At 47.3% G+C, this 14,755-nt stretch overlaps 2 protein-coding genes across 2 annotated transcripts; both read left to right on the forward strand.

The window, feature by feature from the left end:
- Positions 1 to 5,745: 5,745 nt before the first annotated feature.
- On the forward strand, positions 5,746 to 6,081 carry CCR75_005035 (uncharacterized protein; the record flags this gene model as incomplete). The annotated part of the gene is made up of 2 exons (XM_067963120.1): positions 5,746 to 5,906; positions 5,979 to 6,081. 2 exons carry the CDS (start codon positions 5,746 to 5,748, stop codon positions 6,079 to 6,081), a joined length of 264 nt encoding a protein of 87 aa, XP_067818813.1.
- Positions 6,082 to 6,219: 138 nt separating this feature from the next.
- On the forward strand, positions 6,220 to 7,119 carry CCR75_005034 (uncharacterized protein; the record flags this gene model as incomplete). Its single annotated transcript, XM_067963119.1, has 1 exon — positions 6,220 to 7,119. One exon carries the CDS (start codon positions 6,220 to 6,222, stop codon positions 7,117 to 7,119), a length of 900 nt encoding a protein of 299 aa, XP_067818845.1.
- Positions 7,120 to 14,755: the final 7,636 nt, after the last annotated feature.

A 14,755-nucleotide genomic window follows, 5' to 3' on the forward strand; every position in this document is an offset into this window, starting at 1 on the left:
TCTCACGGCCCAGATGCCCACTAGATAACGCATCATGGAGCTCGTGAAGGATTTTAAGATTTATGGATAAGAATTCTGAATATTACTATATAAGGCAATATCCTCCAAATATTACCTACCTTTTAGATAATGTAATAATTAACAACCTTTAAGTGTTAATTTCATGTTATGATACACCCCGTTACATGCAGGCCCACCCGACAACACGCACAACGTCGTCTACCGTCACCAATATCTTCGCGAAGCTGATGTATGTTTAACGGAGTTTTTGGACCGCGTCGAGAGTGTAGGTTTTAACCGAAACAAAGCGTCGTGAGCAGTACGAACGGCTTGAAAATAATTAATTGTCACTATCGCGAGACGAAGAAAAATTAGTGTTTTCAGTCGCAACGCGAGCTGGAAAACAAGTTGTACCAAGTGTAAAAGCGGCGAGACTTGAATAAAACACCCAACTTGAATAAAACACCCAATACTACGCAAGAGCATACTTCAAATATAAATGAAGACAATTTCGACGAACTCGAGCGCGACCACTTGCTAACATTTATTCAGCTGGCCGTAGTTAAGAGTATGAAAGAAAATGTTCGCTTGACATAGAGAAGAAGTCTTTAGCACTGTAATAAAAGGATTCTGTCATTATCTGTTGCCCTTGTGTTATCTGTCATACCTCTCTACAGCTCATGTTCATCTAAGCAGTTTCTTGCAGCCGAAGCTGATCGAAGGTAATAACACGACAGGCCCTATGTCGTTAGCCGCCACTTCAACCACCGCAGCACGCCTCTTCATGCACATACGTACCTAGCATGAAACGACTAACCAACTCAGAAATAATACAATTTCCAACACTCCTCCTCGGCTAAGACTTACCGTCATAACCAACACGCATTAAAGCACGCAATTTTGCAAGCTTGGTCGCGTCGAGTGCCTTGTTCAGCAAATCGGCCAGCATTTCCTCCGATCGCACGTACTGTGCCAGCACAATCCCACGTCGGGCAAAATCACAAACAAACTTGACGCGAACGTCAATATGTTTGGCCTTGAGCGACGACGCTTCTCCTTCAAGCTGTCGAATAGCAGCTTGATTGTCGACATGCATTAACATGGGCAATTTTGGCACTGCGCCAAATTCGCATAGCATTTCGCGTATGCCTAAAAGCTCTCGCGCCACCTCCGATGCCGCCGCAAATTCGACTTCCATTGTCGATAGTGATACACCACCCTGTTTTTTGGCACACCAGCTGACCGCCATACCGTTGAGAAGTATAATACCTCCGGTCAGAGACTTCCTGTCACTTTTGTCTGCGGCGAAATCCGCGTCGCGATAGCTTCCAACCACAATCGACATCCTGTCATTTTCGCTTGGTGTCATGTTGAGTTTCATCGACTTCGTGCCTTTTCGATAGCGCGCCACCCGCTTTACAAGCTTCCAATCGTGAAGCAGGGGTTGATGGGTTTGATGTGCCGCTTTGTGGACCGTAAACACAATGTCGGGCCGCGTGCATCGCGCAACCCAAAGTAGCGATCCAACTAGTGACTGAAACTTCTTGACTGTGGGTAATCCATTCTTGCCCTTGCCCTCTAGCAACACACTATCACTTGGATATACCTCGTAGCAATCAGAATCGATAGGCGCAAGTGTTGGATTTGCATTCGAGAGTCCATGCTCACGTAGCAAGTCGTTTATAGCCTCCTCCTCGTCCAGCTGATAGCCACCACCATCGTTAAGCACCACTCGCATCCCAAGAAACTTGCTCACTTGTCCGAGTTTTTTAATCGAGAAACTTGATAGAGCTCCGAAGAAACGGTCAACTGCGGCCGCATCAGTGCCGGTGACCAAAAGGTCATCCACGTAAACACCCACCACAGCAATGTCCTCTTCATCGCGCTTCCAGTATAGACACATGTCAGACACGCACTGTGTGAAGCCCGCATCGCACAACTTTGCATGAAGAAGCTGACTCCATAATCGTCCAGCCTGCTTGAGGCCGTACAAGCTCTTGCATAGTTTTAGCCTTATATTTTTTTAAAAGCAATCCTTGATACACGAAAGCTCGTTCTTGCTTGTCACGCCGAAACTCTTCATAGTCGCTTCACCAATGTACATGCCTTGCGGTACCTGCAAGAATATCTCAAGGTGAGATTCCTTAGCCGCTTTCACGTAAGTGTTGGGTATATCCCCGTGCTTAGCGGGCACTTCCCACGTTGCTGCCAGAGCAAGTAGTACCTTGACCGTTGATATGTCCATCACTGCGGTGAAGGTAAGCTGGTAATCAACACCAAAAACTTGCTCATTCCCGCACGCAACAAGTCAAGCCTTGAGCCGCTCGAGATCACCGTGCGCATCGGTCTTCGTCTTCAACACCCATTTGGTGTGCAGTGCATTACTACTGGGACTTCTGTTGACCAATCGCCAAACCTTGTTTTCTTCGAGAGCTTCTATCTCTTCACGCATGGATATCTCCCACCCTTCGCGCTTGCTGCTGCGCATCGCTTCCCCATGATTCTTGGGATCGCGCTCGTAAATGTGAGCCACGACACTCTCTTCACGTTCTTGCTCCTCCTGAACACCAATAGACTGCGCACGTTTCGATGCACCCCGAGTCCTGTGGGCATCACGCGTCCATGACTTCGACTTCTTCTTTCCTTTTTGACTTTCCGAAGCCAAAACCATGACTCCTTCACTTGAGCATGTCGACACCACACCATCTTCCTGATCCTCGAAGTCGAGTGCTCTACGCAACTGACTGTTCTGCTCATCACTCAGAGTTTGGATGTCCCTTAGTGTTGCGTAACCACGACTTTATTATCCTTTTGCAGAAATACCTTGTAGCCCTTGGTTTCGTCGCTGCGCCCGATAATTACGCCGACATGAGACCTTTTTGCCAGAGTTCTTGCGCGGGTCGCGGTAAACAGAACAAACAGATCCAAAAACCACAATGTCACGCAAATCAGGAGCACGCTTCGTAAGTATCTCCATAGGCGATGCTCTTTCCTCATTTGCACTTGTCGGGCTGCGATTAAGGATATATGAGGCATACTCAACCGCATCACCCCAGAACAACAAAGGGAGTCGACTTGCAAATATCATCGAGCGAGCCATATTAAGCACCGTCCGGTGCATTCTCTCAGCTTTTCCATTTGATGCTTGATTTCTGGCTTCACTGACTTGTCTTGAAACACCTGTTGACTTGCAAAACAAGTCGACATTTTCATACTCATCTCCACCGTCCGTCCTTAGGATATGTACACGACAGTTAAACTGACGCTCGAAAAAGGCCAAAAACTGCTCGAACTTCTTCGCCGCCTGGTCTTTGGTCTTAGCGAGAAATACGCGACAGTAATTAGACTGGTGATCCACGAAATTTATCAAGTCAATACCGGTTCCCAAGTCGGTCCCTTGGTGTCATCGGACCTTTAAGGTCAGAACATATGACACCGCCAATACAGTCGATTGGACAGTGAGCCCCCGTGTCCTTGTGCGACTGCACATTCTTGGTCTGTTTCCCCTCTGCGCACGACACACATGTAGGTCTTGAACGATCCGTTATCTTGATGCCTGACGCCGGGTCCTTTGCCATCAGCTCAATCGCGTCGTGGCCCAGATGACCCAGTCGCTGGTGAAACTGGTATAGTGAACCACTCTGCATCGCCTTGACCAACTCGCTTGATGTCTCGTGCGTAATTACCGCCATCCATTGAAATGTCGAATACGACTTCACCATCGCTGCGCCTTGCTAGTGCGCGCTTCATGCCATCATACACGATTCCGAACCCCTTGCGCTCGAGCCTGCCGTACGAAATTATATTTCGCGAGAGCAATGGTGCGAGGTAAACTTCAGTCAACATGACGTCCCGCACTTGCCCTCCTGCTACCACAGTGAGTACCACGTTACCAACACGTAATAGCTTGACTGATTCGCCAGATGGCACTCATGTTCGCACATTTTTGCGTCTTGCAACAAAGGTTGGTCATTAACCAGGTGGCGACTGGACCCACTGTCCAAAATCCATCCATCACGATCAGTGTTTTCTCCAATCACCAGTGTCGGGTTCAGCTTGTCATGACGTGAGCTCTTAATACTGGCGCTTCGCCAATTGCGAGCACAATATTTCCACCGCCCTTGGCTCGATGGCCTCCGTTTGTGTAACTAGTCTTTTTGCTTCGACAATCAGCCTTGACGTGCCCTGCTTTACCACACCCATAGCAGGTACGTGTCTCCTTGCGCAACGCAGAATCTTCCACATGCGCAACGACCTCCTTTCCAAAGGCGCGCCCTGACCTGGATTCCATTTCGATCGTCTGCGCAAAATGCGCAACTTCTTCTGCCTGGACAAGGTAATCGACGCGATGCGTTTGATACTTAGCCATCAATATCATCGATAGCTCGGGTGATGCGTATCGCACAATGTTGTCGAGAACTTGCTGCTCAGCCCCCCCCAGCTGCATCACTGACTGCGACGAGGTAGAGGTAATGTTCTGGCCATTAGTGCTTTTTGTCCTTCCTTGCCGTGAATAACTTCATCGCTTGTGCCGCAGTAATGCTGGTCTTGAAGGTGTCAAGCATACGCTGCATGACATATTGGAGAGTCGGTAGCACAGCCCACCAAGTGTGGACTTGCTTGTTGAAGTACCGCTCCGCAGTATCCGTCAAGTACTGCCCCAGAACGTCAGTCTTGACGTTTTCTGTCCAGAGAAAGCCGCACGACTCTTGGGCCATGTCCACATGTCGCCAGAAAGTCTTGCCCCAATCAAAAAAGCCAGATCCGAGACCAACATACACCTCAGTCCCATCAAACTTGCGTATAGCAAGCTTACGCTGCCTCGCGTCAGGCGTTCGATACTGAGACAAGGTAGGAGCTTGAGCCGGAGCTTGAGGCTGCGGTTGATTCGGGGATGGAACAGGTGGGCGAGGTGGTGGCTGTGCGCGTTGCGGCACATCTTGATGAGCCCTTGACTTAAACCCGTCAAGCCTGTCCATAGTAGGACGCGGCGCTTGGTGACTTCGCAAGTCCGACCAGTCGAGGGCGTCTCGATGTAGCTTGCCTGCGAAGTCGGCGCCAAGCATAGAGCCAAACATACCGCTGTCGACAGCGCCTCGCATGCGCTCGTCTTCGGCAATTCTCGCCTGCGACAGCTCCATCTTCTTCATGCGCTCTTCCATGCCCCCCAGCATCGTGAGAACCCTCTCTAGCGCATTGGTATCCGCGCTCCTTTCGTGAGCGTGAGGAGGGACGACCAAAGCAGGCTCCGTCGCAGCCCTTTCGTGACTGGTTGTTGGCGGTGCCTGTGCCGTGTTGGCGTCGTCTTTCATCTCTGAGCTTGGGCTCATAATCTGTTCGCTTGACATAGAGAAGAAGTCTTTAGCACTGTAATAAAAGGATTCTGTCATTATCTGTTGCCCTTGTGTTATCTGTCATACCTCTCTACAGCTCATGTTCATCTAAGCAGTTTCTTGCAGCCGAAGCTGATCGAAGGTAATAACACGACAGGCCCTATGTCGTTAGCCGCCACTTCAACCACCGCAGCACGCCTCTTCATGCACATACGTACCTAGCATGAAACGACTAACCAACTCAGAAATAATACAATTTCCAACAGAAAAAGGCGTTAATTCATCAGGAAAAAAACATGCTCGAGTCTATTCTAAAGCACAATGCCGCGAGTGATCAGCGAGATCTATTCTCAGAGGCGCATCGACCGCAGGGCATTGTATGCTTGTTTTATACAGCTAAGGTGTTTAATCAATGCTGATGTTGTTAAAGGTGACGCGAATTAATCCACAGATGGGAATGCAGCGCGAGACGGTTCGATCGGGTGTGTTTAAATCCGGTCATCGCCTGCCTACAGTGACGCTAGAAAATAACGCGGATCAAGAAATGACTAGTGCCATCGAGGGGCAAAAAATGTAGCAGTATGTTTTTTATTGCGTCGAAACGAGTTGAAATAATTTAAATATTGCATGCATGATTCTTTGTAGGGAGGCGCCGCAAGGACCACGAAGGTATGACCAGCTTCTTGACGACGGAGATGAAGACGATGAGGAATTGGCTGAGGAAGCAACGTATAAAGATCGCGCTTGAGACGATTGGAAAGATGCCAATGAAAAGGGCATTGGCAACAAGAAAGGATCGCAATTTTAGCACTACATAATCTTTGAATAAAACACTTTAATTAGTTTTAAACAATGTTGCTGAAAAAGGGTGATTTAGCACTTGGGGATGGCTGTTACGGTGCCTTTGCAATGGAATTCTACTGCCACTCCCCGTCCACCTCTTGCGAGTTACACGTTCGGCGGTGTGGCTGCAGTTGGCGCGGTGTTTTTTACGCACCCATTTGACTTGCTAAAAGTACATCTACAGACATCCAAGAAAGACAATCTGAAGCTTGGTTCGGCCATTCGGCATATTTTAAAGGACAAAGGACTTCGTGGACTCTACCAAGGGATCTCTGGCGGGGCCTTGCGGGAAGGAACGTACTCGACGATGCGTTTTGCAGTGTACCATTTTCTCAAGGACGAAGCGGTACGCCGGAATGATGGTCGTCCAATTCCCACAGGTTACAATGTCATTTTGGGTATGATTGGTGGCATTCTTGGCGGGGCCTGTGGGAACCCTGCCGATATTGTCAATATTCGGATGCAAGCGGACAGTCGTATGCCGCGTGAAAGGCGACGAAATTACAAGCACGCCGTCGACGGACTCGTACGAATAAAACGAGAGGAAGGACTGGACGCGCTTTTGCTGGGTCTTAAGCCGAATATGATTCGTGCGATGTTGCTGACGACGGGTCAAATTACAGCCTATGATGTGGCCAAGTCGACAATTTTAGCGAATCACATGGTGTTAATGCACGACGGGGTCCAGACTCATATACTGGCTAGTATGGTCGCTGGTCTCGTGGCAACAACAGCTTGTGCACCAGCAGATGTTGTCAGGACAAGACTGATGCACATGCGTGATCACGAGTATACAAGTGCGACCGATTGCTTTGTGAAAATCATTAAATACGAAGGACTGCGTGGACTTTACAAGGGATGGGTACCAGCGTACATGCGACTGGGACCACAGACGTTGCTGACATTTGTGTTTCTGGAGCAACTTCGCCAGCGCTTACTTTGACAGTGTCGACTAAAAGTCAATCATTGAGATCGCCACTTTTGAGTTGGGCAATAGGCTACTTGCTAAAAATGTACCCCTTTTCCGCGCCCCAAATTGCCTCGTTGTAAGATTTAGGATGAGTAGGCTGTGCGCTCTATTTGCACGACCCAAATGGTGATTCGCACTCCGCTCAGCAGAAAAAAGGAAGTAGCATTGCGAGAGGGTGATGTTGTCCGACAAGCCTTTAATGCTTTATCGCTTGGGATCAGTACAAAAGAGCATTCTTGCCCTTTCGAGCGTGGCATCAAGAAGCACATCTGGTGGCAAGACGCGGCGTCTTAGGTTATCGGATAGCTCGTATATCGACGTTTGAATTCTTCGAAAAAAGCTCATATCCGGATCTCTTGCTCTTTGTAGATTGTGATCAATAAGAACCAATTCAGATATCTCAGTCCTGATTCAGATCTCCCATAATTCTCTTCCTGCACAAACGCACAAAATTAAAATAGATTTATACTGACTGTCATCTGTGTGTAAAAAATACATTACTGACGAAAATAGGTTATGGTGCTGCGTGGCACTCAATACATAACGTTATACAATTTTTTATCATTCAAAATAAAAATGTTGCAATTGTGGAAGACTATAAAGTCAGTTTCGTCGCAACAATAAACAGCACCTCCGCTCATAAAATCCCCTTTTTGCAAGAATATCTGCCGGGTATGGAACCGTTAAATATTGAAGATAAAATGTTGTGTGATTACAAATCTAGCTCAAGTGGCTAGAACGTGGGGAAAAGGCGTTCTTCAAACCTGGCGTGAGTTCAAAAAATCCAACAAAGGAAAAGTTGAAATCGGTTACTGGTGTTTAGGGGTCACCAGGGCATCGCTCACCCGAAGTCACGTCCAACACCTTCACTCACCATGGCCAGCAAACGTGCCAAAGTCCTCCTAAATAGTGGTAACTATTACCACTGGGAGTTTAACATGAGGACGACCCTGGCGAGAAAGGGTCTGCTGGGACATATCATGTTTTCGAGGACGAGAATGATACCACGGAGGCGTGGCTCGTAAACGACACCAAGATGTTAGGCATAACCACTCAAGGAGTCGAGATTCAACATCAAACCAAGATACGTTCAGCAACGCGCGCTATGGAGGCATGGGGAACGCTTCGTGACTTCTACAACCGCTCGATTCTTCATTATCGAGATGTGATGACGCGCCGACTCCACGAATTCAAGATGGAGAGCGGTACAAGCATGACGGGGCATCTTGATGCTTTTGACGAGCTGGTTGTTGGGCTCGAGACGATGGGAGAGCGAGTCGATGAGTCGCGATAGCTCCAGACGATGAGAGCGAGTCGATGAGTCGCGATAGCTTATGGCACTTCTGAGCAGTCTTCCGTCCGAATATGAGCTGATGTCGTCAATTGTGGAGAATGCAACGGACGTCACGCTTACTGAGGTGAAGGAGAAGCTTTTGAACGAATTGGGGAGGCTGCAAAAAGGAGGCTACAGAAAAAGCGTTTCGCGTGACTGGGAATGCTGCAAAGTTTATAGGCGGAAGGATCCAAAGTCGAAAGGGTGGTGCGTCGCGTAATGTGGGTACCTCAAGCAATGACAGTGGATTTAAGGGCAAGTGTTTTAAATGTGACCAGTTTGGTCTCATGAAATGGGACTGCCCGGCTTGGAATCGCTCTAGCTGCGGGGATGCAGTATTTGCAGCTAGTAAAGATAGGACTAAGGGATACTGGTTGACAGCGGGGCCACATCCCACATGACACCCCACAGGAAGGACTTGGTCGAGAACAAGGACCTAGAAACAAGCATTGAAGTTACGATTGCGAACGGCAACAAGCTGTTCGTTAGAGGATCCAGGAAGGTTAGATTAACCGGTTTAGATGGGAAAGCATATGCATGGTTAAAGTTTTTTTTTATTCCGGGGCTCGACAGAAGACTATTGTCTGTTGGCAAACTTGCGAAACGTGGCATAAGCGTGGAGTTTTCGCGCTAGCCGTGCGTCATATGGAAGAAGGATCAAGCTGTTGCTTCGGGAACAAAGCTGGGGAAAGCTTATATGCTTGACTGTGAGCAAGAAGAAGCTATTCTCGAGGAATATTAAAGTGTTGACACTCAGTGGGAGCTATGGTATGCTAGTATGGGACATCCGAACAAGGATGCTTTGTTAAAGACTCAACGATTGACCGAAGGCATCCCTGTGATCAAGAAAGTCACGGAATTTTCGTGTGCCGGATGTTTGAAGGGCAAGCAGACGTCACGATGTTCCCTTCACGATCGATGACAAAAGCGACACGTGTGATTGAGCGTGTGAACACGGATATCATTGGTCCAATGAGAACAATTTCGAAGGGAGGTTACAAGTATCCTCTTACATTTGTCGATGACTACTCGAGGTATGTCTCAATTTTATGATTAAAAGCAAGAAAAAAGTGGCTGGTAAATTTAAGGAGTTCAAGATGATGTACGAGAACCAGTAGGGAGAACGGATGAGGTGCTTACGCTCTGACAATGGAACCGAATTTGTGAACAAGACTATGGCTAGCATATGTCAACGAATGGCATCAGACACCAGCGCTATGTTCCATACAGCCCTCACCGAAACTGAGTGGCGGAGCGCATGAACAGAACTACCATGGAAAAGGCCTGCAGTATGCTAAACTACAAGGGTATTCAGACTGAATGGTGGGCGGAAGCTGTGAGTTTAGCTGTGTATCTCATAAATCGCTCCATCAATACGGCGAACCTCGACATCACGCCATACGAGTTGGCCTTCAAAATGAAGCTTCAAATGGATCATTTACGTGTGCTTGGGTCGCATGGATACGCTCACAGCGACGATGCGAAGAGGACAAAGCTTGAACCCAAGAGTTATAAGTGCATGTTCCTCGGCTATGCTGTTCATGTTAAAGGCTACCGCGATTATGATTTGGAGAATGCCAAGGTCAAAATGACCCGTTCAGAGAAACTGGGTGAGCGTGAAGTGGATGGAATATACGAAACGCAAGTGATAAAGCCAGAAGTAGTCATTCAGGTGACTAAGACAATGACGAAGCAACCATTCATCATCAACGTGTCAGACACCCCATTTTGGATAAACATATTGAGAATATCGAAGATATGGTCACAGACGTCGAAATGGAAAATGTAGAACATACACCAAGCGTCGCGGTACCACGTTTGCTGGCCCCAGAACGCCTGTTGAAACAGACTGGAGCTAGCAGAGTTTCGACCCTAGTCTCAAGAGCAACATGAACATCGTTTGATATTTTGGCCAGAAGTGGAACGTACAAGAAGAAGATGTGAGCCGACGTTGATGCTTGGAAACAGATCGGAAACCGAAGAGTCGAAGGAAGAAAGTGATGGTTCATTAACTCCGAAGCGTGCTATAATCGAAGAGGATGACCTTATTGCGGAAGCTGTCCTCGCGTATGCGAGAGCGTTGGTGAGGATTCCGTATTACCGACCACATATGCTGAAGCAATGGCAAGCGACGATGCCAAAAAGTGGCGTGAAGCAATGGACGCCGAGCTTCGGTCGCATGAACAGAACATGGCATGGACGCTAAAGCCGCGAAGCATGGTTGACCGCACCAATGGATGTCGATGGGTCTTCGCCAAAAAGCGTGACCAGAATGGCACGACTAGTCGCGAAAGGTTTTAAGCAGAAGTATGGTGTCGACTTCTTCGAGACTTATTCCCCTGTCGTCAACATGAACTCTATCCAGACCATCCTCGTGGTATGTGCGGAATGCAACTATCAAATGGAGCAATTGGACGTTGACACAGCTTTTCTCAGCAGTGTGTTGACGGACAACGTCAATATGGAGGTTCCGCTTGGTATCGACGATGCTCAAGGACATGTATGTCAGCTAAACAAGGCTATATACGGATTGAAACAAGCGGCGAGTGCCTTGAACAAAGCAATACATCGTCTATCTGTTGAAAGTGGTTCCAACAGATGTGGTGCGGATCAGTATATAATGACAAGCAATCCAAGGCGGCTTCATCTACGTTGGACTGTATGTCAATAATATGATAATCGTAGCAAAAACAAGCAACGAGATCAACCAATCGAAGGAAGTGCTAGATAACGAATTTAAAATATAGGAATTGGACAAGGCAAAATTTATTCTAGGCACGGAGATCGATCAAGTTAGAACAGCTAGGACGCTCATGATCAAGCAGACTCGCTGCATCGACGACGTGGTTGAAAGGTTCGGCCCACAAGATGCCAAGAGTGTCGAAATCCGTGCGCATCAGGGTTAAAGCTATCCTCACCGCAGTCGCCTACTACGGAATATGGAAGTTCGGTCATGCGCTTGAAGCCATACCGTTCTTTCATTAAATGTCTTCTGTACATAACGACTTGTACGCGCCCAGACGTTGCGTACGCGGTAACTTAACTGTCACGCCTTCTGAAGAACCCCGGACTGCAACATTGGAGCGCGGCAGTTCGTGTCCCGCGCTACTGGAAGACTGCGCGCCAAACCGGCATCGTCTACCGAGGCAGTGGCACAGGTGCAGTCAACGCGTACTCGGATGCTGGGTAGTAACACCGATGATAGACGCTCAGTTTCAGGGGTTGTGATCATGATGCAAGCGCCCCAGTAGTATTCAAGTCGAAGAACTAGCGAACCGTTGCGCTCAGTTCGGCGGAGGCTGAGCATATGGCTCATAGCCTATGCACACAAGAAGTTTTGTGGACGCGAGAAATGTTAAAAGACATGGGTCACGAGCAAATGGTAGTCACAATTCAAAAGAAAAAGACGAAATACGAATGGTGAAGCTCTTATATATCTTAATCGGAGTGAAAGGCGTATTCTCAGTGATTATCGACAAAATGGAGTTAGTGGCGGACTTAATAAGGTTATTACAACAGAAAATCCAAACAAAATTAAATGCGATGCTGGCGGTCTCGAGATGTGTTCGGTGAGGAAGGGGTACGCGTGGCTGCCGGATAGCGAGCCGAGTGCACAGCAACTCGAAGAAGGAAATGTGGATGATGACATTAAAAGTATGCAAAATTGTGAGCCATTGAATCCAACTTGGCCTATCCAGGATTGTCTAAACGAAAAACAAATGCCCGCGCCGCAGCCAAAGCAAATTCACATGCTGGTGGTGCTTCCAATTGACGAACCATCCAACATTTCGCCGAACAGCGAAAAAGCCGGAACTATGGAAAAATATGAGACTCTCTAGAAGAATCTTGCTAGGCAAGTCGAGTCACTCTCGAAAGCAATCCGCGCAATCCTCGAGGGCAATTTGAGATCACACCATTTGTTGTTTCGGAAAGCTCGTCTGGTATGGGAAAGACACACATGGTGTAACGGGCTCAAGTTGCCCTAATGTTACACAGTCCCCGTTAAGTACACTTGGTGTACTTAAGGGGATGGTCAACAAAAGTAATTAGACCCAGGACTCGGGTGTGGTGCATTAGTGACCAACCCTTGTGTATGTGATGCACATGGGTGCATTCAAATTAGGAGGGATGACGCCTAGCGCTATCCGTGATGACGGCTAGCGTCATCAGTTACGCGAGGTGTCTAGAAAGATACGCTCGCAGTACATATTAAGTGTTATCTATAGAGATGACATTTTGATTGAAAAAATAGATATTTATATTTGATAGGATTAAATATAAATCAGTCTGCGCACGAGGAGCCGAATTACCGCTCCCGTGACGACACTTAAATAGAGTACTTAGTGTGTTGGGTGAGGTCGCTTACGCGCCCACCACAACTACCTCACTGCACGCAAGAGAAGCAGGTTAAACCGCTTCGACTTTGTCTCATGTTAAACGTATTCCGATCGTTTGGACTTGTTAAGATTGCCAGCTTCACGAGTGGTACGACACGAAATTTGACCTCGGTTTCATCTGGATCTAGAACAAATTCGGATTATCTTTGGTGCACAGTGCATTCACTTTTACCTTACTGCAATCGGCAGTGACATTATGATACTACCAACCGTTTTACTAGACATTATCGCTAATAGCCTGCCGCTCTTCGCTTGGACAGCTATCCTGTAACGGGGCACTACGACTTGTACTGCTTCAGTACAAGTCCACTTCGCACTGCTTCAGTTGCGAGTAATGCCTAACGTCACTTCACGTACACCATTACGTGCAGAGGAAGACTTCTCTTTAAGACAACTACCTTGAAGAGGGTTAAATGAAAACTGTACTTTTTAATTAAGTTTCTTTTCTTTCTCTCTGTTCATGCTAACTTAACTATAAACAAATACTAAACATGCAATTGAAATCTAATCTATCTCTCTCTCTTTTGTTTACGCTTACACCTGATTAGTCTGCGGGATAAATAGATATAATGGCCTATACCTATTTATGGATAAGATTTCCGAACATTACTATATAAAGTAACGTTTCTCCAAATACTTTCTACCATTTAGATAATATATTAATTAATAACCTTTAAGTCTTAATTTCATGTAGCGATACACCCCGTTACATCAACCGTCCCTTAAACGACAAATCACTTTGACTGTCATTGGATGGAGTTGTCACTATGTGACCACTTAATTAAAATATGATCTTGATTGGTCAGAATATCATTTTAAATTCCATCGCATGAAGAACAAATCCATGCGGGGTGCTAATAGTGCGGCGCCTTCGGCTGCGGTTCGGGAAGCCGCGGGTGACGCACTATTATCTCTTGCGGCAGTTGGAACGTCTGCCTTAGTATCTTTTTCTCGCGCAACACTAGATGTTGCGGGAGCACGTGGTGGTTTACCACGTGAAGAAGACCCTTCGTTGGAGGTCGACTACGAATGCAAGTCGGACGAAATGGCCGACTTGGGGAGAATGGAACAGTCGCCTGATCGACGTCAGGCGGCTGACCATGAGCCGTCGAATGAGAGGGCTCATTCTGATAGACAAAATAATAGTCTATTTGGTTCCGACGATGAGGTAATCCCTCATCGCCCGTTTCGTCTCCCGTATGGTCACCTGTACCTGTTTCTGTCCAAGGTGATGACGATGGCGTAAGCCATCGATATTTTTTTTTGTGGTACCCCTGCTTCAGTGGGTACCGCTCAGGGGAGTGAAGACAATAAAATGTCTCATTTCGCCCCCTGAAAAGAAGCCGTGGCTTTTGCCAGAACTGCTACTCGATAGCTTGTCTGGAAAAGCTACTCCTCACAATAAATATCCTTTATTTATTGCGACAAAGCTACATTGCCTTGATCGCAGCATGAAGAACTTTCGCGCAGATGAAGATTTTTATCTCGATGCTTCTCTTAAGCATCGATGGTTTAATGGCAACAATTAGCGAGAAATAGTCTCGCTTATGCAAGCTTGGAGTGCGTTCATTCGCAATGTCAAAGACATTGGACGCGAAACCTGGCTTCAAAGACTTAACGCGAATCGCGTTAAATTTGAGAAACGAACACCAACCGGTGCAAAGTATAAATTGCATCGGTTGTCACGTGAGGCTGGGCTTCCATGCCTCACGTGGGGTGATCCCTGTCCGTGTTGTGTAGACAACTCGAAGAGGGTAAAAGGGGATGTCTATTCCCTTTCTTCGCCCTGGGGAAGGGCTCGCATCTCTATTGAGATGCGTGACGCGATTGACGTTTTGCAATCGATTTACAAGCGCCAAGGGCGCGTGTTTTCCGATGG

Source organism: Bremia lactucae, linkage group LG6 (genome assembly GCF_004359215.1).
Source record: "Bremia lactucae strain SF5 linkage group LG6, whole genome shotgun sequence".
Classification (NCBI taxonomy): Eukaryota; Oomycota; class Peronosporomycetes; order Peronosporales; family Peronosporaceae; genus Bremia; species Bremia lactucae.